This window comes from Hylobates moloch, unplaced genomic scaffold, assembly GCF_009828535.3.
Source record: "Hylobates moloch isolate HMO894 unplaced genomic scaffold, HMol_V3 SCAFFOLD_5, whole genome shotgun sequence".
In the NCBI taxonomy this organism is placed as follows: Eukaryota; Metazoa; Chordata; class Mammalia; order Primates; family Hylobatidae; genus Hylobates; species Hylobates moloch.
The window spans coordinates 103,229,797-103,252,868 of record NW_026652280.1 but is presented as its reverse complement, the minus strand read 5'-3'; the positions used below and the strand labels follow the sequence as shown (position 1 = coordinate 103,252,868).

Below are 23,072 nucleotides of genomic sequence, written 5' to 3'. Positions count from 1 at the left end.
AAAGAAAAAAAAATTAGCTGGGTGTGGTGGTGTGTGCCTGTGGTCCCAGCTACTCAGGAGGCTGAGGCAGGAGGATCACTTTAGCCCAGGAGTTTGAGGCGATAGTGAGCCCAGATTGTGCCACTGCACTGCAGCCTAGGTGACAGAGTGAGACCCTGTCTCAATTAAAAGAAAAAAAAGTTGATAGGTGCACCTGGGAAAGGAAATTGCTGTTTCATTGGCTTAGTGCCACTTGGGAGCTGGGTTGTCACTCAGCGATTTTCCCATGGTGATCCCAGTGGGGTCTGAATCTCTTGTTGCCTCCTATGTTGGTTGTTTGACGATTTTTGGTTAAATCGACTTTCAAATATTTACATAATTATGATTATGTAACTTGTGCTGTCAGCCTTGCCACATACTACAGTTACATTTGTTTCCTGTATCACTTTATTTTCTTGAGTGGATAATTACCAAGGTTCAGCTGGATGATGTGGTCCAGAGGAAAACGGAGGAAGGGAAGGAGCTGACAACTGGTCGAGGTCAACTTTCACTTCTCTGCTAGGAGGGAAGAGCATCTAGGAGGGAGAAAATAAAAGAGACGAGGCTCGGGCGCTGTCTGTGATACTGCAGAGCAGCTCTAGTTGGATCAAGGGCATGACAGATGGAAAAAATTAGGATATCTGAGAAGAACATCCATAACTGATGGTACAACCATGGATGTGGCCCCGAATTAGGCTGGCTGGAGGAGAGTGAAGGAGGTTTCCAAGGCCATCTAGGAAGAGAAAGATTAGGATTATTGAGAAAGTGCTCCTTTCTCCCTTTCCAACTCTCCTCCCACCATTCCACACATCTTGTGGATGCTTTCTGCAATGCAGAGCCCTTCCTGGATGTGGGTCAAGTGGTCCACTCTCCAGGGAGGTGGAAAGGTGCTCAGCTAATACTTTGAATGGGTTTTGTGACAACATGAACTTTAGCCCCAACCTTTCCCTTCTCCTTCTGTATGAATTTAGCTCAGAGAAAAAAAAAGAAATTCATCTCAGAGACAAGAAAGCCCTCCTCAGGCCTGGAGTCTCTGGAGAAACAGTCAGAAAAAAGAGGAAGCCAGTGCCAGTTAAGCACAACTGAGAACTCCTGCTGAGTTTTGGTTTAGCTTACTGCTGGCCTGGTTCATTTCCAGTTTGGGACATGTGGGTGCATGTTGAGTTTGAAAGCTTCTCTTCCTGGGGTATGACCTGTGCCCAGAAGCACGTCTTGGGCCTGATCTGCTTGTGGTCCACAGCAGAGCCAGCAGTGGTGTGCAGTCAAACATGTAACAGTCTGCCCTGGGGCTGGGGGTAAGGTGGGAGAAGCTCTGATTTGTAGCATTTGCCCATTTCTGCAGTGTAAATATTCCCATGGTGGCTGATTTCTAGCTATCCATATGAAGTCACTGTGCAGTTGGGAGGAGGTGAGCCCAATCAGCTTTTGCAAACCAGTAGGACCCGGCTCCAGCATACCACTGCATGAGCAAACTCTTTGGCTCACAGTGAAAGAGCAGGAGTGACCAAGGCCTTGGTAGGTTCAGCAGATCAGCTCGTTTCCAGATCTAAACTCACTCGCACTTCTCTACCTTTTGGAGTTGAAGTTTCCTTCCCTTGTAAGGCTGATTATGGAGTACTCAGTCTCCCCACCTTGTCCTCTTTGTTGCCCCACAAACAAATTCATAGGACATGTTTTGTTCAAAGACATTTACTGTTAACCACTAAGAGGAAACAGGAAGATGATTAACATTCCCAGAAATCTCCCAAATCCCTCCTTGTCTTGGGTGGCCCTGGGAGCCCTTCTCAGATCACCTTGGACATGTGCTGAGCTACCCTGATGTGGACTGGCTGGCTCCCCATGGGATCGTGGGACTCCCAGCACGTTGGAGTGGTGCTGTCTGGGCTGATTCCCATCTGGCCATTCTGGATGAGGAAGGACCTTCTCTAGACGTCAGATCCCACCTGAAGATTCAGCCCCGGAGGCTTACCACGGGCAACTTCTGGAAGGCTCCCTGTCAAACTCCCGCCAAGGCTGCCCTGCCCTCAGGAAAACTGGGTTCCTTGATCTGCAGAACTAAGGGTCAGAGGCAAGCTGGGCAGGAGCAGCTGTGCATAATAGGGGTGGTGGGCAGACCCAAGGGGACTTGGGGGCAAACCTGGCCTCAATCCATGTGGGAGTTAGCATGATATAGGCCCAGCTCCCGGCACCTCTGCTTTTTCAAGAAAAGCTGGCACAAATCTAGACTTTTATGTGAAAACTTCTAACTTTTAGATGCTGCAATAGTAATTTATGAAAATACTGCCTGAGCCAAACCAAATGCTTCTGACTAGATCCTGTCCTGTGGGCTGCCGGTCCTGCCCCCTGGTTCTCAGCTCATTCCCAGGCCTTCCAGGAGTCTGCTGCCTGTCTGCCCCAGATCTAGTCTCTGACTCTTCCCAGATTAGCCATTTTTTTCCTGGTTCCCTCTGGGAGGGACCTTCTTGAGATTTGTTTTACACCTGGACACCCACAGGGGACTCTTTGAAAAGGAAAGTAACTGTTACATGTTGAAACGAATGAATCAGCTGGCTCTATGGGGCCTCAGGGTTTGTGCTTCATCTGGTTTCTAAGGTGTTTGGTCTTTGCTACAGGAGAAAGGTGCCAATGGGCAGCTTTGGGAAAGGCACAAACCCACCCTCAGACAGTCCAGGGCTGGTGAGGACTCACCACGACCGGGGAAAAGACTGTCTTGACAAAACATGGGGCACAGGATGGGAGCTAAAATAAATGGTTGCTGAGCACTCTGCCCAGAGGAACCCTGGGAGGCTGGGCTTGAAGGGCCCCTGGGTCATGGCACAGGGACCTTTTGCCTAGGGGAGCCACACAGCTGGTAGGCAGGTGTTGGCTGTGTGGGCAGCTGCCGGTGTGATCACAGGGCTGATGAGGGGGTCTCGGCAGGGAACAGAAACAGGAACTGTGTTGGGACTGAGGGGAAGCCCGAGGCCATTCCACAAATGTGGAGCCCTGACCACTGCTCAACTAGAACTGAGTTCCTATTTGTGAAATGTTAAGGGGCAGCGAGGCAGGACCTCCAAGCTCAGAAAGCTGTGGTGACATCCTGAAGGAGTGTGTGTGTGAACGCACACGCACATGCTGAGGTGGGGCTCAGAGGCCCTGGCCAGCCCTGTACTGCAATCCCCTCCACCTCAAATCCAGATCACAGCTTGAGAGGGGATACTTTCAAACCAGTGGGACAGCCACACAGTGCCACTGGCATATCTGCTTTACCAGCTTGGGGTACAAAGTAAGGCCACTTTCCTGTTAAGAAGCATATTAAATGACTGACACCCCTGACATCCGGAGCCCCTTTCTCCTCTGAGAACTCTGAAGCAGGGGTGTTTAGGTGCTTGAGTCAGCTCAATGGCCAAGCTCCTGAGGCTTCCAAGTACAGGTGATATGGACTTCACCAGCCGCTGAGGACGCCCAGGAACCAGCCCCCTCCCTCAAGGTCAGGGACATCCCAGGGGTGGAGTGTGTTCCACACAGGATAACAGATGGCTATGGAGCAAGTCTCGTGGCCCCAGTAGGGCACTGTCCTTGCTGATAGTCACAGCAGTGGCCGGGACGAGGGTGGGGTGCAGGCAAGTCCTCCTCAGGCCCCAGGAGGCTCCCAAGGAGCTCTTGAGCACTGTCCCTGCAGGGGAGCCTCCCAAGGTTCTCCCCCAGCCACCCCTATCTCTGTGCTCCCCAGACAAGGAGCCCTTTCCCTCTTTGGGCACCTTTCCCTGCCAGATCCCCCGTAGCCAAGGTTCTCTATCTCCCCTCTCCCCAGTCAGTCCTCAGGCCTCTGTTCCGTCAGCGCTGGGGAGACTCCTTTTCTTCTCAGAATTCTTCCCATTTGAGCCCAGACAGGAATAATTAGCAACTGAAAAACAGGTTCTTTTTCCCCTGGGGGCTGGTAGGGCTCTATCTTTGGGCTTCTGGAGGATGAGGGAAAACAATGACACTCCATTCTTTGAGTGCCCTGAAAAGATTGGGTCATACTAAACCAGCCTGACCATGGCTTTCCCTCATGGAAGCTGGGCTGTCTGCAAGTGTCTGGCTCTGAGGCTGTCTTCGGTTCTGTCTATGAAGACATACAAAGAATTCATTGGGAAGTCCTTTCCTTCCTATGACTGTGGCTCCTGGCCTTCAGTAGCGCAGGGAAACTCTGGAGGTGTGGCCTCCTTGGAGGGGCACTTCTGCTGTCCACAGCTGGGCACTGGGCACATGGACTGTGCCTTGGTGGCTCCATCAGCTATAGCTGCTCCAGTGTAGAGTTTATTGGTGCCAGGGTGAGAAAGAAAGCCTTGTGCTCTCCCCAGCACCCTCTGTTAGCCTGAGCTGGCCTGACTTCTTGGCACTGTGGGCTTTCCTCTCTGCCCCCACCTTCAGCAACTGCAGCTCCAAAGTTAACTGGCTCTTTTAGTACATGCACAGGCACATGCAGTCACCTACACTGACATAGATACACTCACACATCCACAGATGTGGATATACATGCTCACACACATACATGCATGCATGCATACTCACACATGTCTATACAATATACACACAGGTGCGTGCACACACTCAAATACAGACAAATACATGCACACTCAAACACATATATAAACTTACACACATAAACACAAATGCACATACATGCACATACACACATTCACATATATATATGCTCACTCACACATTGACTCTGTAATACCACACACAAGCACACACAGACCTTCCAAAGGCTGTGAAGGGAAGAAGACTGTGTGTATGTTTCTATGTGGGGGAAGCTTGGAGTGAGTTTAATAAATTGTGATGTTGACAGTTATTGCATCATGCATTGTTCTTCATAAAGTTTTGCTTCTTTTAAAATGTAGATATTCTAGCTGGGTTGGGTGGCTCATACCTGTAATCCCAGCACTTTGGGAGGCTGAGGCAGGAGAATTGCTCAAGCCCAGGAGTTCAAGGATCAGCCTGGGCAACATAGTGAGACCCCCATCTCTGTTACAATAAATAAATAAAATAAAATATAAATATTCTTGTGAAGGGTCATACTGTAAGAGTATATTACATTATTTTATTGTATTACATAATAAAATAAAATTAGTTATTGTATTTTACTTCTTAGTTTAAATGGGAACTTAAAAGTAGATTTTGATAAGGAGAAGGGTGAAATGATGGCAAAGGGGACAACCCTGTATCTAAGCTTATGAAAGAGAGATTTTCCCTGGATGCATAATTTTGCCAGATATCTCGGCCCTGAAAGGGCATGGATGGACCAGACAGACTGACCTCATCATAGGTGAAGCCCCACAGAACCCTCAGACTGAATCTGGAGGTGCCTCCAAGAGCCTTTGGTTCAAGTCTGTTGTTGTAAAGAGAAGAAAACTCAAGTTCATTGAGGTTATGTGACTTGTCCATCCACACATCAAGCCTCATGGATGGCATTTCCAAAATTCATCCCAATCTGTTTTCTCCCTCACCTATCATCCACATATGAAATCCCAGGGAAGACTCTATTGTTAGGTTATGTGCCTCCTCCTTGGACTAATGTCTGTGGTCAAGGGGGTGGGGAGCTATGATGATCAAAGCTTGTCAAGTGGCCAGGTTTGATTGGCAGTCCTCTCACCCAGCTTGACTCTAAGGGCTTTCTGCCAAGTCAGCATGGTTCTGTTTTCAGAAGACTGGGAGGAAGGGATAGAAGATGATAGACAAGAAAACAACTGGTGTCCATGATTGTATCTTAGTAATAGCCTAGACATTTCTGACCCAGAGATGGATAGGGTGGGGGTGACGGAGGAGGCAAGTCCCCATTGTGAACATTGTGTTTTGGGAGAGAAGGGATGAAACAGAGACAAAATAAGAGAGAGGAGGGGTGAAGGTGGTGTTTCTGGCTGAGGTTCATTTCCAAGTGCTACAGTTCAGTGTTTCAATCCTAGAATTCTTTAGAAAATTGCTAAAGTTTGCAGGGGGACATGTTTTATAAATGAACTGAGGACTTGGGTGACTTTATGAAAACATTTTTCTTATATTTTAGATTTGGGTGAGGTAGATATTATTCCTGAATCTTGTTTCTAGTATATTTTCCTTTTGTCACCTTTATCTACACCTGCTGTGATGAGTTTTTTTGTTTTCTGAAGAACAATAAGGTTTTTCAGAGCCAATCAACAGCCCAAGTGTTGTCTCCTAAATTAGAACACTTATTTCATTTCTATTCCTGATTCGGCTAATGTACATTAGGCTAATGTATAATTAGCGACCACTCTGTAACATCCACCCCAGTCCTTTACACTTTTATTTACTCATTACCTTATTATTCTAGAGGAGTTTTATTCTGATCCTAAAATTGACACTAATGATATGCCACTATCAAAATTTTCCTTATTATTAAAACTTTATCAATTTCTTTTTTTTTTTTCTCCTAGAAACAGGGTCTCGCTCTGTCACCAAGGCTAGAGTGCAATGGTGTGATCATGGCTCACTGCAGCCTTGACCTCCTGGACTTAATTGATTCTCCCGCCTCAGCCTCCTGAGTAGCTGGGACCACAGGTGCATGCCACCATGCTCAGCTAATTTTAAAAATTATTTGTAGAGATGAGATCTTGCTGTGTTGCCCAGGCTGGTCTTGAACTCCTGGGCTCAAGCAGTCCTCCCACCTTGGCCTCCTGGCCTAAAACTTTATCAATTTCTTGATTGGGTATTATTCTTTATAAAATATAACATTTTCAAAATTGCAAATTGGAAACTCTGGCCTTAAGTGCAGTGATAAAGGAAATGTCCCTTCCACCTCTGCCTTCTCCAGGATCTGTCTCCACTTACACCATCACACCTTTATGCACTTCTGTGTTGGTCATCACGGAGGGGTAGTGAATCCTGATGCTGGAAGTTTGGGATCTGAAGCCAGGAGGACCCAGATACAAATCCCAGGTTTGCTTCAACTTCTGCATCTGTAAAATGGGAATAATAAAAGTACCTACTTAATGGAGTAGCTGTGTGATTTTGGGAATTTACTTAAGCCTCACAAAGTTTGTTCACATGTAAATTGAGGCTATCAATAGTATCTAAGGAGTAAAGAAAGTGACACAAATAATGTGCTTACACAATGCCTAGCAAACTGTAACTGAGTAATAGCTATCACTTTTTTTTTCCACAATTAATTACTTGTATTGCAGTAGGTTTGAACAACTCAAGAGAAGCGTTATGGGCCAATTCATCTTTTTTTTTTCACTTGCAGATGGATACTGCCTCTTCATAAACAGCCTCTGTATGTCTTCTTTAACACTGCTTCTCTCAAGTAGGGCAAAAGCCTTGCATTAAATCTATTGCACATATGCTCATGAAAAGGTTCTTTAAGGTCAGCTGCTCCTGGAAGTTGACATTCCTTGGTTTTTGTCCCTCCCTGTCTGCACTTGGCCAGACTGCTGTGCTCTGGAAGCACAAGTGTGAGGACTGGGGAGGGTTGGCAGGAGGCGAGTGAACTGCCACCTTTCAAGGTTGGGCACATATTCCCAGGGCAGCCAGCAGGGACCTTCATTTTCATTGAAGTCATTCATAATTGTGCATACACTATTTGGGGTGTGAATACTGGTCTAACAGAAGGTGCCCCAAGTTTAGTGCATGAGCTGCAAAGCCACCTCCAACCTGTGCAGGCAGGCAATGTATCATTTCTTACCCTGCTTCAGGGTTGCTCCTCCTGGCCTCCTGTAGGCAGCCCAAGAAGCCAGGAGCCACTAGGGCCAAGGCGGCAGCCCCAGCTCCTCACAGGGAAAACAGGGTGGGAGGCTGCCGAGGGGCCCATTGTGGATGCTGGTGCTGCTGTCACCTCTGCCATGTCTCCGACAGTTTCCTGTGGTGACTGAGGCACGTCCTCCACTGAGCCTGTCTTTCTTCCACGGCGATGGCCACCCAAGCACACCCTTGCTTCCATGATGACAGCCACCACTGCTTTCTCAGGATGGGGTGAAGAAGAAGTTCCTCTCCCAAGAGTGAGGCTCACCTCCGGGTGCTCCCATCAGGTGGGCCTGGGTTCCCATTGCTATGATGCTTAACACACAGACACAGTTCTTCAGTTGTGGTCACACACGGCCGCTTCTTCCAGTTCAGATTCCACCACCCAAAGGGGCTGAATGGGGCCCATGTTGGAGGTGAGCCACTTCATGGCCCTGACTCTACAAACCCCTTCCCCTTCCAATTCTTGTCCCCTGCCCCTGCCTCTTTCTGCCCTCCTCCCTCCTGCTGCAACTCCCTCACACCACCTAGGTGCTTCTAGACACGTTCCAAAAACTTTGAATCGCTTCTTTTTGCCATCTTTTCTCCTCCTATGGAGCCGCCACTATGTTGCCCAGGCTAGTCTCGAAATCCTGAGCTCAAGCTATCTGCCTGTAGTTCCCCCTGCTCAGGAGGCTGAGGTAGGAGGATCGCTTGAGCCTGAGTGGTTGAGGCTGCAGTGAGCTGTGATTGTGCCACAGCACTCCAGCCTGGGCAACACAGTGTGACCCTGTCTCAAATACATACATACATACGTACATACATACATACAGAGGAGCTTTTTGGTTTATTAGCTTGTTAAAAAATTAGAGAATTAAGTAAGATTCAGGTCATAGTACTGTAAGATTTTAGAGAGTTAAAGATAAGTGGGATGAATTGGAAAAAGTTCTGTTGGTGAAGGGAATGTTTAGGAAGGACCTGAGAAGGCAGAAATGGAAAAAAAAAGTGAAATCTTTTCAAGGTCCCTTGGTTGGGCAATCTTAATTTCTCCTAAGCAATAAACAAGATCTACAAAACACTTTAAAACAAAATATCACACACACGAGATTGATAGTTTCCAGACCACTTAATTTTAACAATTAAAAGTTGTATTTAGTATCAATACAAATAATATTTTTGCTTTCTTTCTTTTTTTTTTTTTTTTTTTTTGAGACGGAGTCTCTCGTTCTGTCGCCCGGGCTGGAGCGCAGTGGCGCGATCTCAGCTCACTGCAAGCTCCGCCTCCCGGGTTCTATCCATTCTCCTGCCTCAGCCTCCTGAGTAGCTGGGACTACAGGCGCCTGCCACCATGCTCGGCTAATTTTTGGTATTTTTAGTAGAGACGGGGTTTCACCATGTTAGCCAGGATGGTCTTGATCTCCTGACCTTGTGATCTGCCTGCCTCGGCCTCCCAAAGTGCTGGGATTACAGGCGTGAGCCACCGCGCCCAGCTTATTTTTGCTTTCAATAGAAAAATCTTACAGTAGTATTTAAAGTGAGATCAGTGAAACTGAGCATGTCAGTCACTGTTTTATCTTTGTAACATGGCTGGCAAAGGGCTCCTGGTAGTACAAGTGTCAGCTCTGCCATCTTCTTATTGTTTGCTTGTACTTGCACTTTTTTTTTTTTTTTTTTTTTTGAGATAGGTCTCACTCTGTCACCCAGGCTGGGGTGCAGTGGCATGATCTCGGCTTACTGTAACCTCCGTCTCCTGGGTTCAAGTGATTCTCCTGCCTCAGCCTCCCGAGTAGCTGAGACCACAGGCACCCATCACCATGCCCGGCTAATTTTTGTAGTTTTAGTAGAGAAAGGGTTTCACCATGTTGGCCAGGCTGGTCTCAAACTCCTGGCCTCAAGTGATCCACCTGCCTTGGTCTCCCAGAGTACTAGGATTACAGGTGTGAGCCACTGTGCCCGGCCTGTACTTGCAGTTTTAGTATTATCTTTTTTGTTTTTTTAAACAGCTTCGTTTAGATAAAATTCATATAATACACAATTCACACATTTAAAATGTACAATTCAATGGTTTTTGGTATATTACAATAGCCTTCTGACGTTGTGGTAAAATATATGTAACATGAAATTCGCCATTTTAACCACTTTTAAGTGTACAATTCAGTGGCAGGAATTGCATTCACAATATTGTACAACTATCACCACTATCTATTTCCAAAACGTAATCATCCTAGCTTTGTACCTATTAAACAATAACTCCCCATTCCTGCCTCTCCCTTGCCCCTGGTAACCTCTAATATATTTTCTGTCTACAATTTTGCTTATTCTAGATATTTCATATAAATTGAATCATACAATATTTGTCCTTTTAAAATCTTATTTCACTTAGCATAATGTGTTCAAGGTTAATCCATGTTGTAGCATGTATCAGAACTTCATTCCTCTTTATGGCTGAATCATATTCTATTGTATGTATATATCACATGATGTTTATCTGCTCATCTGTAGATAGACATTTGGGTTGTTTCTACCTTTTGGCAATTATGAATAATTCTGCAATGAACACTGAAGTACAACGATCTGTTTGAATCCCTCTTTTCAATTCCTTTGAATATGCCTACCACTAGAATTGCTGGGTAATTCTGTTTAGCTTTTGGAGGAACTGCTAGAATGGTTGCATCATTTTGCATTCCAACCAGCAATGTATGAGGGTTCCAATTTCTGATTATTATTATTATTATTATTATTATTTTTGAGACAGGGTCTTGCTCTGTTGCCCAGGTTGGAGTGCAGTGGCATGCTCATAGCTGACTGCAACCATGAACTCCTGGGCTCAAGCAATCCTTCCACTTCAGCGTCCCAAGTAGCTGGAACTACAGGCGCATGTCACCATGCCTGGCTAATTTTCAAAATTTTTCTTTTGTAGAAATGGGGTCTGCCATGTTGACCGGGCTGGACCTGAACTCCTGGTTTCAAGGGATCCCTCCGCCTTGGCCTCCCAAAGCGTTAAGATTATAGGCATGAGTCACCACCCTCAGCCGAATCATTTAAAAATGTACAACTCATTAGCATTTAGTACATTCACAATGTTGTGCAACTACCACCTTTCTCTAGTTTTAAAAGTTTATCACCCTAGAAAAACAGTATTGTAAGTAATCACTTAAATCACTTCCTGTTCTCTCCTCCATGCCCACCACACTCATTCCCCTAGCAAGCACTGTATTAGTCCATTCTCACACTGCTATGAACTGCCTGAGACTGGGTAAATTTCTAAAGGAAAGAGGTTTAATTGACTCACAGTCCTGCATGGCTGGGGAGGACACAGGAAACTTACAATCATGGCAAAAAGGGAAGAAAACACATCCTTCCTGACAGCAGGAGAGAGAAGTGCTGAGCGAAGCGGGGAAAAGCCCTTTATAAAACCATCAGATCTCATGAGAATGCACTCACTACCATGAGAACAGCATGGGGGAACCGCCCCCGTGATCTAATCACCTCCCACAAGGTCCTGCCCCCAACACATGGGGATTACAATTTGGATTACAATTCAAGACGAGATTTTGGGTGGGGACACAGCCAAACCATATCAATCACTAACCCATTTCTGTGTCTATGGAGTTGCCTATTCTAAATATAGTATTGTTTTCTTTCACTTAATGTGATGCTTTTGAGGTTTATCCAAGCTGCAGCATGTTTCAGTATTTCATTCCTTTGTATGGCTGAATAATAATCTATTATGTGCATGTGTGTGTGTACCACAATTTGTTTATCCATTCATTCATTAATGGCCTTTTGGGTTGTTTCCACATTTTGGCTATTACAAATAATGCTATTATAAACACTAGTGTACAAGCTTCTGTGTGGATGTATGTTTTCATTTCTCTTGTATTTATACCTAGCAGTGGAATTGCCGGGTCATATGGTAATTGTATGTCTTTTTGGGGAACTGCCAAATTTTCCGTAGCAGCTGCACTATTTTATATTCACCCAGCAATGTATGAAGTTTCTATTTTTTTTACATCCTCCTTGACACTGTTTTTAAAAATGAAAAATTATAGACCAGCCTGGCCAACATGGTGAAACCCCATCTCTACTAAAAATACACACAAAAAATTAGCCAGGTGTGGTGGTGGGTGCCTGTAATCTCAGTTACTCGGGAGGCTGAGGCAGGAGAATCACTTGAACCTGGGAGGCGGAGGTTGCAGTGAGCCCAGGTCCCGCCATTGCATTCCAACCTAGGCAACAAGAGTGAAACTCCATCTCAAAAAAAAATAATAATAATAATAAAATAAAAAAATTATAGGCATTTTAGTAGGTGTGGTCATTGTGGTTTTGATTTGCATTTTTCTAATGATTAGTGATGTTGAGGCTCTTTTCATATACTTGTTAGCCATTTCCATTTCCATATCTTTGGAGAAATGTCCATTCAAGTTCTTTGCCCATTTTTAAACTGGGTTCTTTGTTGTTGAGTTGTAAGAATTCCTTATATATTCTGAATGCTAACGCCTTTTTGAATATATAATTTGCAAATTTTTTCCCATTCTGTAGGGATTTTTTCACTTTACTGATAATATTCTTTAATGCACAAAAGATGAAGTTGTTTTTTTTTTTTGAGACGGAGTCTTGCTCTGTCGCCCAGGCTGGAGTGCAGTGGTGCAGTCTCGGCTCACTGCAAGCTCCGCCTCCCGGGTTCATGCCATTCTCCTGCCTCAGCCTCCTGAGGTGGCCAGGACTACAGGAGCCCGCCACCACGCCTGGCTAATTCTTTGTATTTTTAGTAGAGATGGGGTTTCACCATGTCAGCCAGGATGGTCTCAATCTCCTGACCTTGTGATCCGCCCTCCTCGGCCTCCCAAAGTGCTGGGATTACAGGCTTGAGCCACCGCACCCAGCCAATGAAGTTTTGTACCCTGCAATTTTGCTGAATTTATTTATTAGTGCTAGTTTTGTTTTTTTGGTGAATTCTTTGGGATTTTCTATATGTAGACATGTCATCTGCAAATAGAGATAATTTTACATCTTCCTTTCTAATTTGCAAGCTGTTTTTGTTTTTCTTGCTTAATTCCTCTGGGTAAGACTTCCAGTACTATATTGAATAGCAGTAGTGAAGATGGAAATCCTTACCTTGTTCCTAATGTTAGGGGAAAGCTTTCTGTCTTTTATCACTGAGTGTGATACCAGCTGTGCATTTTTCTAGATTATGCTCAGGTAGTCTTTTTCTATTCCTAGTTTTCTCAGTGCTTTTTGTCATGAAAGGGTGTTGGATTTTGTCAAATGCCATTCCTTGCACCAATTGAGATGATCATGTGGTTTTACTCTCTTGAAGTATTAATGTGGTGTATTACATTAATTTATTTTCTTATGTTGAACCACCTCTGCATTTCTGGGATAAATCTCACTTGGTCATAGCATATAATCTTTTTAATGTGCTATTAGATTTGCTTGTTATCTTGTTGAGTATTTTTGCATCTATACTCGTAAGGGATATTGAGCTGTAGTTTTGACTTTTTTTCCCTCTTATGGTATCTTTGTCTGCAGCCCACTTAATTTTAAATCTATAATTTAAGAGAAGGAATAAACTAATTCTGTAATTCTAAACTGGTCAGAGTAGTGCCAGACGAAGAATACTATCAAGTGAAATTTCAAACTTTTCTGAGACATAAAATTCATGACTTATTTTTAGTGACTTAAATTTGAAAGATTGCCTCATTGTCTCCATCACAGAGGATGCTGTATACTTGGTCCTGAAAAATATGTTTGACTAGGGTTCCATGATGGTCATCCATTAGGTAAGACAATAATTTGGCTTAGTAAGTTCCCAGAAGGGGTTAAGGGTCCCGAGAAGGTAATGGGGTAGGGAACATAGGAACGTGTAGGATATGAGCTTCCTTAATACAGAAGAAAAGATTTTTCTTAACTTATATATTTCATTCCATCTTCCCATTAGAGAAAAAACTTAGTCTTATTTTGCTTTTTTAAAAAATTCTTCCAACAATATATTTCTGTACATGACTCTCATTTTATTGTTTCTTAGACATTTAGAAACCTGGGAGTAAGAGCAAAAACTCAAGGCCTAATTATGTTTACACCAATAGTTTAAAGATATTTTAGCACTAACCAGCATCAATTCCTAATATTCATTCAAAATGTTAGCACTTGGTATAAAGAAGGAAACAGGTTGAGCAAGGTGGCTTTGGCAGGCTGAGGTGGGCAGATCACGTGAGCCCAGGAGTTTGAGACCAGACTGGGCAACATGGCAAAACCCTGTCTCTGCAAACAACACAAAAATTAGCTGGGTTTGGTGGCGCATGCCTATAGTCCCAGCTACTTGGGAGGCTGAGGCAGGAGAATCGCTTGAACCTGGGAGGTGGAGGTTGCATTGAGCTGAGATCGTGTCTCTGCATTCCAGCCCAGGCGACACAGCCAGACCCTGTCTTGAAAAAAAAAAAAAAAAAAAAAGAAAGGAAAAAGAAGGAAACAGGAAATGAGCAATAGTTCCATTAGGTCACACAGCAAGCCAGTGATGGAGTGGAGCTGGCAATTCTGATGGCATCTCCCTCCTTCTTTCTGCCTCTTCTGCCACCTTTTGCTATCTTACATACTTGTCAAAATACAACCTGTGGAAAGCGAGTGCCGGGGCATGGTGAAGGCTAGGAATAGTCTGCTGCAAAGCAGGGAAGCCATTTTTCCCTCACTGGCTATGGGGAACCCTATGTTAACAGTGACTGAGCTTTTTCCTTAGTTGATCTTGCGCAGCATCTAACCTGGATGTGAGCAAACCAGTGTAAGAAATGAAACTGTAAAGGGAAAAAAGTGGATAGGAAGGGAGGCAGGCATACTTAACATGAAGAAAACCTGGTCATTTGGCACTCTTTCAGTTAGGTTCTTTCACTTGGCTGGAGGTCTGTTGTGCCATAGCAGTTCTGCAAGCCTGCCAGAGAAATCTAACGATGAGAGTACAGTACCTTCACTGTCTAAACTTCCTCCCAACTAGTTAAGTGAAACTAGCTAAATGAGCAGTGCTGGCTTATTCCTTCGGAATCATATTTTTTAAATGTGAAATATAATTATCGTAAGAGTCCACTCTGTTAAGTTTCAGGATTTGTTGGAAGACTGGGAATAGAGGGTGGCTGTTGCCAGACCTGTAACTTGTAGAGCTGTGAGCCCAGCCATCTTCTGGGGCACTTTCCCAGGCACTCTCAGAGTTTCCGGGAGAAGGAACTGCCAGCTTCACCTCTGCAGTGCCCCCATGTCTGCTGGGCCCTTCTTGCAGCTTGAGAACTGGAGTTGGGCACTAGAGACAGAGCTTCCAGGACCTGGGTCTTCTTCTGGCTTGGCCATCCCAGGTTAGTCAGCTCTGGCAATGGAGGGCTCCAGCTGATCTTTTGGCTGTGGAAGTAAGGTGCCCTAATTAGTTGAACCATAGGAATTTTAATTTGACCATTCAGTGGCATGGTGGTGTTGTCATCTCAGATCGGGCGTGGTGGCGGGCGCCTGTAGTCCCAGCTACTTGGAGAGGCTGAGGTGGGAGAATGGCGTGAACCCGGGAGGCGGAGCTTGCAGTGAGCCGAGACTGCACCACTGCACTCCAGCCTGGGCGACAGAGCGAGACTCCATCTCAAAAAAAAGAAAAAAAAATATTTGACCATTCTGATCTTCAAAATAGTGATTTCATATGGTTCAGCTTAAATTTTTAATAAGGGGAAAGAAAGGAAAGAAATGGAAGCCCAAATAATCTATTGCCTGCATTAGGAAGCAGAATATATTTTCCAGAACATTAGTCTCTGTAGGGAAAAGAGAGATCAGACTGTTACTGTGTCTATGTAGAAAAGGAAGACATAAGAAATTCCATTTTGATCTGCACTAAGAAAATTGCTTTGTCTTGAGATGCTGTTAATCTGTAACTTTAGCCCCAACCTTGTGCTTACAGAAACACGTGCTGTATGAAATCAAGGTTTAAGGGATCTAGGACTGTGCAGGATGTGCCTCGTTGACAGTATGTTTACAGGCAGCATGCTTGGTAAAAATCATCGTCATTCTCCATTCTCAATTAACCAGGGGCACAATGCACTGTGGAAAGCCGCAGGGACCTCTGCCCAAGAAGGCCTGGGTATTGTCCAAGGTTCCCCCCACTGAGACAGCCTGAGATATGGCCTCGAGGGAAGGGAAAGACCTGACCGTCCCCCAGCCCGACACCCGTAAAGGGTCTGTGCTGAGGGGGATTAGTAAAAGAGGAAGGCCTCTTGTGGTTGATAAGAGGAAGGCCTCTGTCTCCTGCATGCCCCTGGGAACGGAATGTCTCAGTGTAAAACCCGATCCTATGTTCGTTCCATTCTGAGATAGGAGAAAACCACCCTGTGGCTGCAGGCGAGATACGCTGGCGGCAATGCTGCTGTTACTCTTTGCTACACTGAGATGTTTGGGTGGAGAGAAGCATTAATCTGGCCTACGTACACATCTGGGCACAGTACCTTCCCTTGAACTTATTTGTAACACGGATTCCTTTGCTCACATATTTTCCTGCTGACCTTCTCCCCACTATCACTCTGTTCTCCTGCTGCATTCCCCTTGCCGAGATAGTGAAAATAGTAATCAATAAATACTGAGGGAGCTGAGACTGGGGCCGGTGCGGGTCCTCCGTATGCTGAGCGCCGGTCCCCTGGGCCCAGGGCTCTTTCTTTATACTTTGTCTCTGTGCCTTATTTCTTTTCTCAGTCTCTCATCCCACCTGATGAGAAATACCCACAGGTGTGGAGGGGCTGGCCCCCTTCAAGTCTCTCCATTCATTTTTTAGTCTTGTCGAGGCTCTTTTACAGGTTGAATTGTGTCCTCCCAAAAAAGGTGTGTTGTGGTCCTAATCTCCAATACCTCATAACATCACTTTATTTGGAAATACATTTTTTACAGAGGTAATCAAGTTAAAATGAGGTCATTCAGGTGGGCCCATTATGACTGGTTTCCTTATAAAAAGGGGAGATTTTGACACATAGATAGATCTGCACAGAGGGAAGACACTGTGGAGACACACAGAGGGAATGCCATGTGAAGATGGAGGACTGGAATGATGCATCTAGAAGCCAAGGAACACCTGAGGCTCCCAGAAGCCAGGAGGGAGGCACGGACAGCTCCTTCCCTAGCACCTTCAGGAGAATGGCCTTGGTCAACACCTTGATTTTGAACTTCTGGCCTCCAGAACTGACAGACAATGAGTTTTTGTTGGTTTAAACAACCCAGTTTGTACTACTTTGCTACAGCAGCCCTAGGAAATGAACACAGGCTCCTTCCAGTGATGAAAACCTATGCTGTTGGTAAGAAACAACAGTACAGCCTGGGTTAAAAATGGCACAGTGGTTTACGCTCTAGAATCTCAGACAACAGATTTGAGGTATTCATTCCTATAGGATCTGGCTGTGCTTCCTACACTGACCAAAAAAGATTCATGTGTTCAGATACAACAAAGCTAGCTTTCTAACTTACTTACAATGTATATGCATATGCACATGCCTGTGTGTTCCTCGCCATGTATTTATTCTTCATGCCTGGTTTTCTAGCATTTTCAAGTTTGCAGTAAAAGTTTCAATACATGTTTATTTCTCTAGTCCGCAGTGGAGCAGGTACCTAAGGAGACAGAGTTTTTTTTTGTTGTTTGTTTGTTTGTTTTGAGATGGGTTCTTGTTCTGTTGCCCAGGCTGGAGTGATGTGGCATGATCCTGGCTCACTGCAACTTCCGCCTCCTGGGTTCAAGCAATTCTCCTGCCTCAGCCTCCTGAGTAGCTGGGACTACAGGTGCACGCCACCATGCCTGGCTAATTTTTTGTATTTTAGTAGAGACGGGGTTTCATCAAGTTGCCCAGACTGATCTTGAACTCCTGAGCTCAGGCAATCCACCTGCCTCGGCCTCCTAAAGTGCTGGGATTACAGGCGTGAGCCACAGCGCCTGGCCTGAGAGTTGTCGATATGCTCGCAGGAAGTGTTTCTGTGTTAAAAAGTTGAGAAGATGGAAACTGAATCCTCCTTGTATTCAGAAGGCTGTTTCGGAAGGTCACTGTTGACAGGCTTCTCCTACAGGGATTCAGCAGTGAGGGAGCAGAGTATTTGGGGGACAACTGCTTCTTCTGGAGGGGAGAGAATGAAATGGAGCTCACCAGCAGCTCTTTATGTCAGACTTTTAGCAGGATTCAGCTTTATAAATAAGCCTAAACAAACAAAATAACAGCAGATGATTATATGTCAACTGACTTCAATCTGATGGACTACTCTAAATAGAAAGACATATACAAAAGAAGGATTTGATACACATTTGTACCTTCAGTCTATCTGTCCACTCTCATTTTTCAGCCAAATTAAGAATCAACTTTTGACTATCACGATACTGTATTACCTCTCCCTGGGTAACCAGGTCCTCACCACTTGGCCATTTCATGGTTCCTTACTACTTCCATTAGAGATAGCCAGGGAAATGAAAAGAACTAAAATTACAAGTGAGTCATCTGGCACCTTTATGATATCGAAAGGTTTAGTGAGACAGGAAGTACAAACCACAGCCTGGAATGCAGTTCTTAAATTGACTGTGGATTTAAGTTATTATTTTCTACCTGCTCCTTATATCCATCATTACTGCAAATGCTTCATACTTAAGAGGAAAAATAAATTTCTTAAACAAGATACAAAAAACATTAGCCATAAAGGGAAAAATGTAATAAATGCAACTAAATTGACATTAAAAATTTCTGTTCATAAAGAAGATACCTTAAAGCAAATAAAAGACAACTTACACACTGTAAGGAGGTATGTGCAACTTATATATCCAATAAAAAAATTGTTCTAATAGAAAATATGTAAAGAATGTCTATAAATCAGTAAGAAAATGAGAACAAATGGAAAAAAAGCTGAACAAACAAAAATTTCACAGAATGGGAAAAAATATGGTCAATAAACCTATGAAGAAACACTCAACCACACAGGTAATCAGAGAAATGCAAATCAAGATCACACCAAAAAGTCATTTTATAATCATTTGACTGGCAAAAATCATGAAGTCTGACCTCACTAATTGCTAGAGAAGATGGGAATCTAAAGAATCTCATATATTGCTGGTGGGAGTTTAATTTGGTACAGGCTTAGAAAACAATTTTGCATCCCTCTGTAAAGCTGAATACTCACAATACTCTACCACCCAGAAATTCTATTCCTAAGTATATGCCAAGCTCTTGCCCATGCACACCACCAGGAGACATGAACAAGAATGTTTATAGCAGCCCCATTTGTAATAGTCAGAGGCCTGTCATCGGAAGAGAGACATTCATTGTGGGATAGCCACACATGGAGTATTACACAGTGGTACAAACAAGTGAACACAGCCAACAACATGGATGAACCTCAGTACTCCGGGGAAGTAACAGGTCATGTGTGTGACTTTCCTGAGACAGTCTACACACACATAAGTATAGACATATTTTTCTTATTTATGGTATCACAATATTTCACCATTTTGTAATGGCACACACATACAATATAGTTTATAGGTGAGCTGTAGTTCTTTAACCAGTCTCCTATTGATGGATAGCTATGTTTGCTATGTTTTGCCATTTTTCTTGCTATTGCAAATAATGTTGCGTGAGTGACACAATCACTGGAACCCGCTAGCAATCTAACACATTATAATTTTGCAGTTATTATACCTGTGAGATAAAGTCCTGGAGGTGGGTCAAAGGGCATATCACTTTGTAAAATTTTTTTTTTTTTTTTTTTTTGAGACAAGGTCTGGTTCTGTTACCCAGGCTGGAGTGCAGAGGTGTGATCTCAGCTCACTGCAACCTCTGTCTCCTGGGTTCAAGGGATCCTCCCATCTCAGCCTCCCAAGTAGCTGGGACTACAGGCGCACACCACCATGCCCAGCTAATTTTTTGTATTTTTTGTAGAGATGGGGTCTTGCCATGTTGCCAAGGCTGGTCTCGAACTCCTGGGCTCAAGTGATCCTCCCACCTAAGCCTACCAAAGTGCTGGGACTACAGGCATGAGCTTATGCATTGGGCTGTAATTTTGATAGATGCTGGCAACTTGCCCTTTACTAGCAATGTATAAGAATATCTTTAACTCATTCTTTGCATGACAGGGAATTAAGAATTTTTTGGTGGCTGGGCGTGGTGGCTCACGCTTGTAATCCCAGCACTTTGGGAGGCGGAGGCGGGCGGATCACAAGGTCGGGAGATCGAGACCATGGTGAAACCCCATCTCTACTAAAAATACAAAAAATTAGCCGGGTGTGGTGGCGGGCGCCTGTAGTCCCAGCTACTCGGAGAGGCTGAGGCAGGAGAATGGCGTGAACCTGGGAGGCGGAGCTTGCAGTGAGCCGAGATTGCGCCACTGCACTCCAGCCTGGGCGACAGAGCGAGACTCCGTCTCAAAAAAAAAAAAAAGAATTTTTTGGCATGTATGGGTACCAGGGCAAAAAACCAAACCAAACCAAAACACCCCTCTGACCCCCACAAAACCCAAATCAACCAACCAACCAACCAAAACTCCCAACCCAACCCAACCCAACTAAACCCCAAGAAAGAGATAAGACCAGCTTCTTACTTGTCGCCTCTGAGTATAGGGTCTTCTCATCAACACTCTGAACATTACAGGAAACAAAAAATTTCCTTCCTTCAACTTTATCAAGTTGGCTATTTATCATAACAACAGAACAAAGAGGGATAGGTCTGCAGAATAAAAAGAAAAAGGAAAAAAATCAGTTTTTATCTGACTTATATAACATTAAAAGATGATCAAGTACATGACAAGCGGTAGAAATTTATGACACCTGACAACAATGAGCACTGACTGCCTTAGACAATACATTCCTCAAGGACTCTGACACCAACAGCCTCTCAAGCTCCCCTTCTCCCAAGCACCACTGCTCTCAGGTGGCTCCTGGGCTACAGTCCCTGGATGTCTCTCTGGGCTTGTTTCAAAGGGATCATCAGGAATTCCAGCTCTGTGATGGCAGAGACTATCCCATCTGGAGATCCACTGCAAAGTCCTAAGGGAGCTGAAATGCTTTAAAGAAGTGAAAACAGGGCCAACAGATGGTCCCAGGCAGCTGCTCTCATTTCTTCTGTCATAATCAACATTTCTCATTCAATTCTGAGTAATGGTCACTAGAAAGACACCTAATAACAACAAATTGCTGGTAACAGCTTACTGCTCTAAGTCAGTACTGTCCAATAGAACTTTCTGTGATGATACAAATGTTCCATATCTGAGTTGTCCAATATGGTAGCCACATGTGCCTAATGAGCACTTGAAATGTGGCTAGCATAACTGAGAAGTTGAGTCCTTATATTTATTTAACTTGAATTAATTTATACTTTAAATAGCTACATGTGACTAGTGGCTATAGACGTTTCTGGGAATCCTGGAGATACATATCACAATGAAAAGGGTATCTCTTTAAAGGTGAAATTTCAGTTGGTTGAAACAGAAGGTAGAGCACGGAAATGTGTTTTGTGCTCCTATGGTACTACCAAGCAGATGACGGAACTACTCCAGGTAGAAAGGAAGTTATCACTGTGATGATCTCTCTGCCCAGTTTTCCTTTCAATGACCTTTTAATACTTCCATTCCCATTAGCTTTTCCTTTGCTCTTTTGTTGATCCAATTCAACATTTACTAAGACCCAGGGGACATTAGGTGTTCTCGCCTGCCTAGCAACTCCCTTTTCTACTAACATGACTCTCTTCATTTATCCATCCCCTACCCTCCCTTCATTCTCTTCATATCTCTTTGATACACTCATGTACCCCTTTTGTCAGGGAACCACGTCTCCCTCATTCTTAGCCCATGTAGGTTGACTGGCATTGAATAATGATCCCTCTGCTCCACATACACATAGTGACCAGTTGTGGGGGTGGGCACAGGCTGAAATAGTCAATCCTGGAACTTGTGCTGGAGCCCTTGGGGCTGGGTTCTTTTTCTCTGAGGTGCTAGGCTTACAAGACACAAGCCTGGCTGGCCTGGCTGGTGTCCATTGTGCCACTACACTGGGAAAGGCTACATAAGGATGAAGCAGATCTAGAAGAAAATGTGGCTGAGATTCCTAATGACATCACTGAATATCTGCACTCAGCCACACCTGACTTCTCAACCATACAAGCCAATATGTTTCCTTTTTTGCTTAAGCTAGTGAGAGTTAAGAGTTGCCCTTGTAACAGAAACTCCTAGATTAGTAAAGAGACTACAGAAAATGTTTCAGAAAATACAAAATAATGGAACAACTATAGAGTATAATTTTCTAAATGTAACTAATATTTAGGCACAGATCAGTTTGGTTGGCACAGGAAACTGGCTTTAGCTTGTTTTCCTTCATTTAGCTAGGACACTTAATTAGATTTGTATTAGAGGCAGAAAAGTGATAACAAAGATAAAAGCAGCATTTAAAAAGAAAAAAATTTGTTTTATTATATGTCTATACACACACGCGCACATGCACACACACACATACACACACACACACACACACACTGGAAAGGCATAACAAAGCCAAAAGATAACTCTTTGAAAAGACTAATAATCTCTGGCAAGATAGATCAAGACAATGAGAGACAGCATACATAAATACTATTGAGGCCAAAAAGGATATAGATTTAGCTGAAATTTTAAAAAAATTGAGAATATTGTGAATATTATGAATAACTTTATGTCAATACATTTGAAAATGCAGATGAAATAGAAAAAAATTTCAAAAATTTATTAAAACTAAGAATAAAATGATTAGAAAGCCTAAATAGTTGAATAAATAAGACACTGAGGCACTAAGAGGAAGGAGGAGTCTCACTCTGAAACAAGCCTGGGTCTCTCAATCACTTCATGGGGGTAAAACCCTCACTGACCAGGATAACCACATGGGACTATTAGGTAAACCAAAAAAGCCTATAAGTTTAAAGTAGTGAAATGTAGGAGTTACACTAGCTAATGTTACTCAAATTTACTATAGATTTTTTTTAAAAAGTTCTTTTTTTTTTTTTTTTTTACCTCAAATTCAATGTGGCCAGAACATTGGCTTGTAAGGTTCTGATTCTGTAAAATCTATTAAGACTTAATTTATAAGCCAATACATGATCAATTTTTGCAAATGTGTGCTGGGAAAAAGAAAGTGTGCTGTTCTCTAATTATTGGATGCAGAGTTCTATGTTTGTCTAATAAACCATACTTGTTATCTTGCAGTGTTTAAATTCTCCATTTTCTTTCTTTCTTTTCTTTTTTTTTTTTTTTTTTGAGATGGAGTCTTGTTCTGTCGCCCAGGCTGGAGTGCAGTGGCGCGATCTTGGTTCATTGCAACCTCCGCCTCCTGGGTTCAAGCGATTCTGCTGCCTTGGCCT

The 23,072-nt window shown here is 43.8% G+C and overlaps 1 protein-coding gene across 2 annotated transcripts in view; it reads right to left on the bottom strand.

The window, feature by feature from the left end:
- Positions 1 to 7,969: 7,969 nt before the first annotated feature.
- Positions 7,970 to 23,072, bottom strand: part of THEM4 (thioesterase superfamily member 4) — a 51,489-nt gene continuing 36,386 nt past the window's right edge. The window contains exons 5-7 of one of the 2 annotated variants that reach the window (XR_009213624.1): positions 20,290 to 20,414; positions 17,192 to 17,906; positions 7,970 to 8,052 (exon numbers count right to left, since the gene is read on the bottom strand). Coding sequence is in view for 1 of the 2 variants with exons in the window: in XM_032154604.2 (XP_032010495.1) it covers positions 17,866 to 17,906; positions 20,290 to 20,414 (166 nt within the window). In the remaining variant the exon portion in view is untranslated. Of the gene's footprint in view, positions 8,053 to 15,191; positions 17,907 to 20,289; positions 20,415 to 23,072 lie in introns of those variants that run through there. The other variant, XM_032154604.2, reaches the window with a different exon arrangement.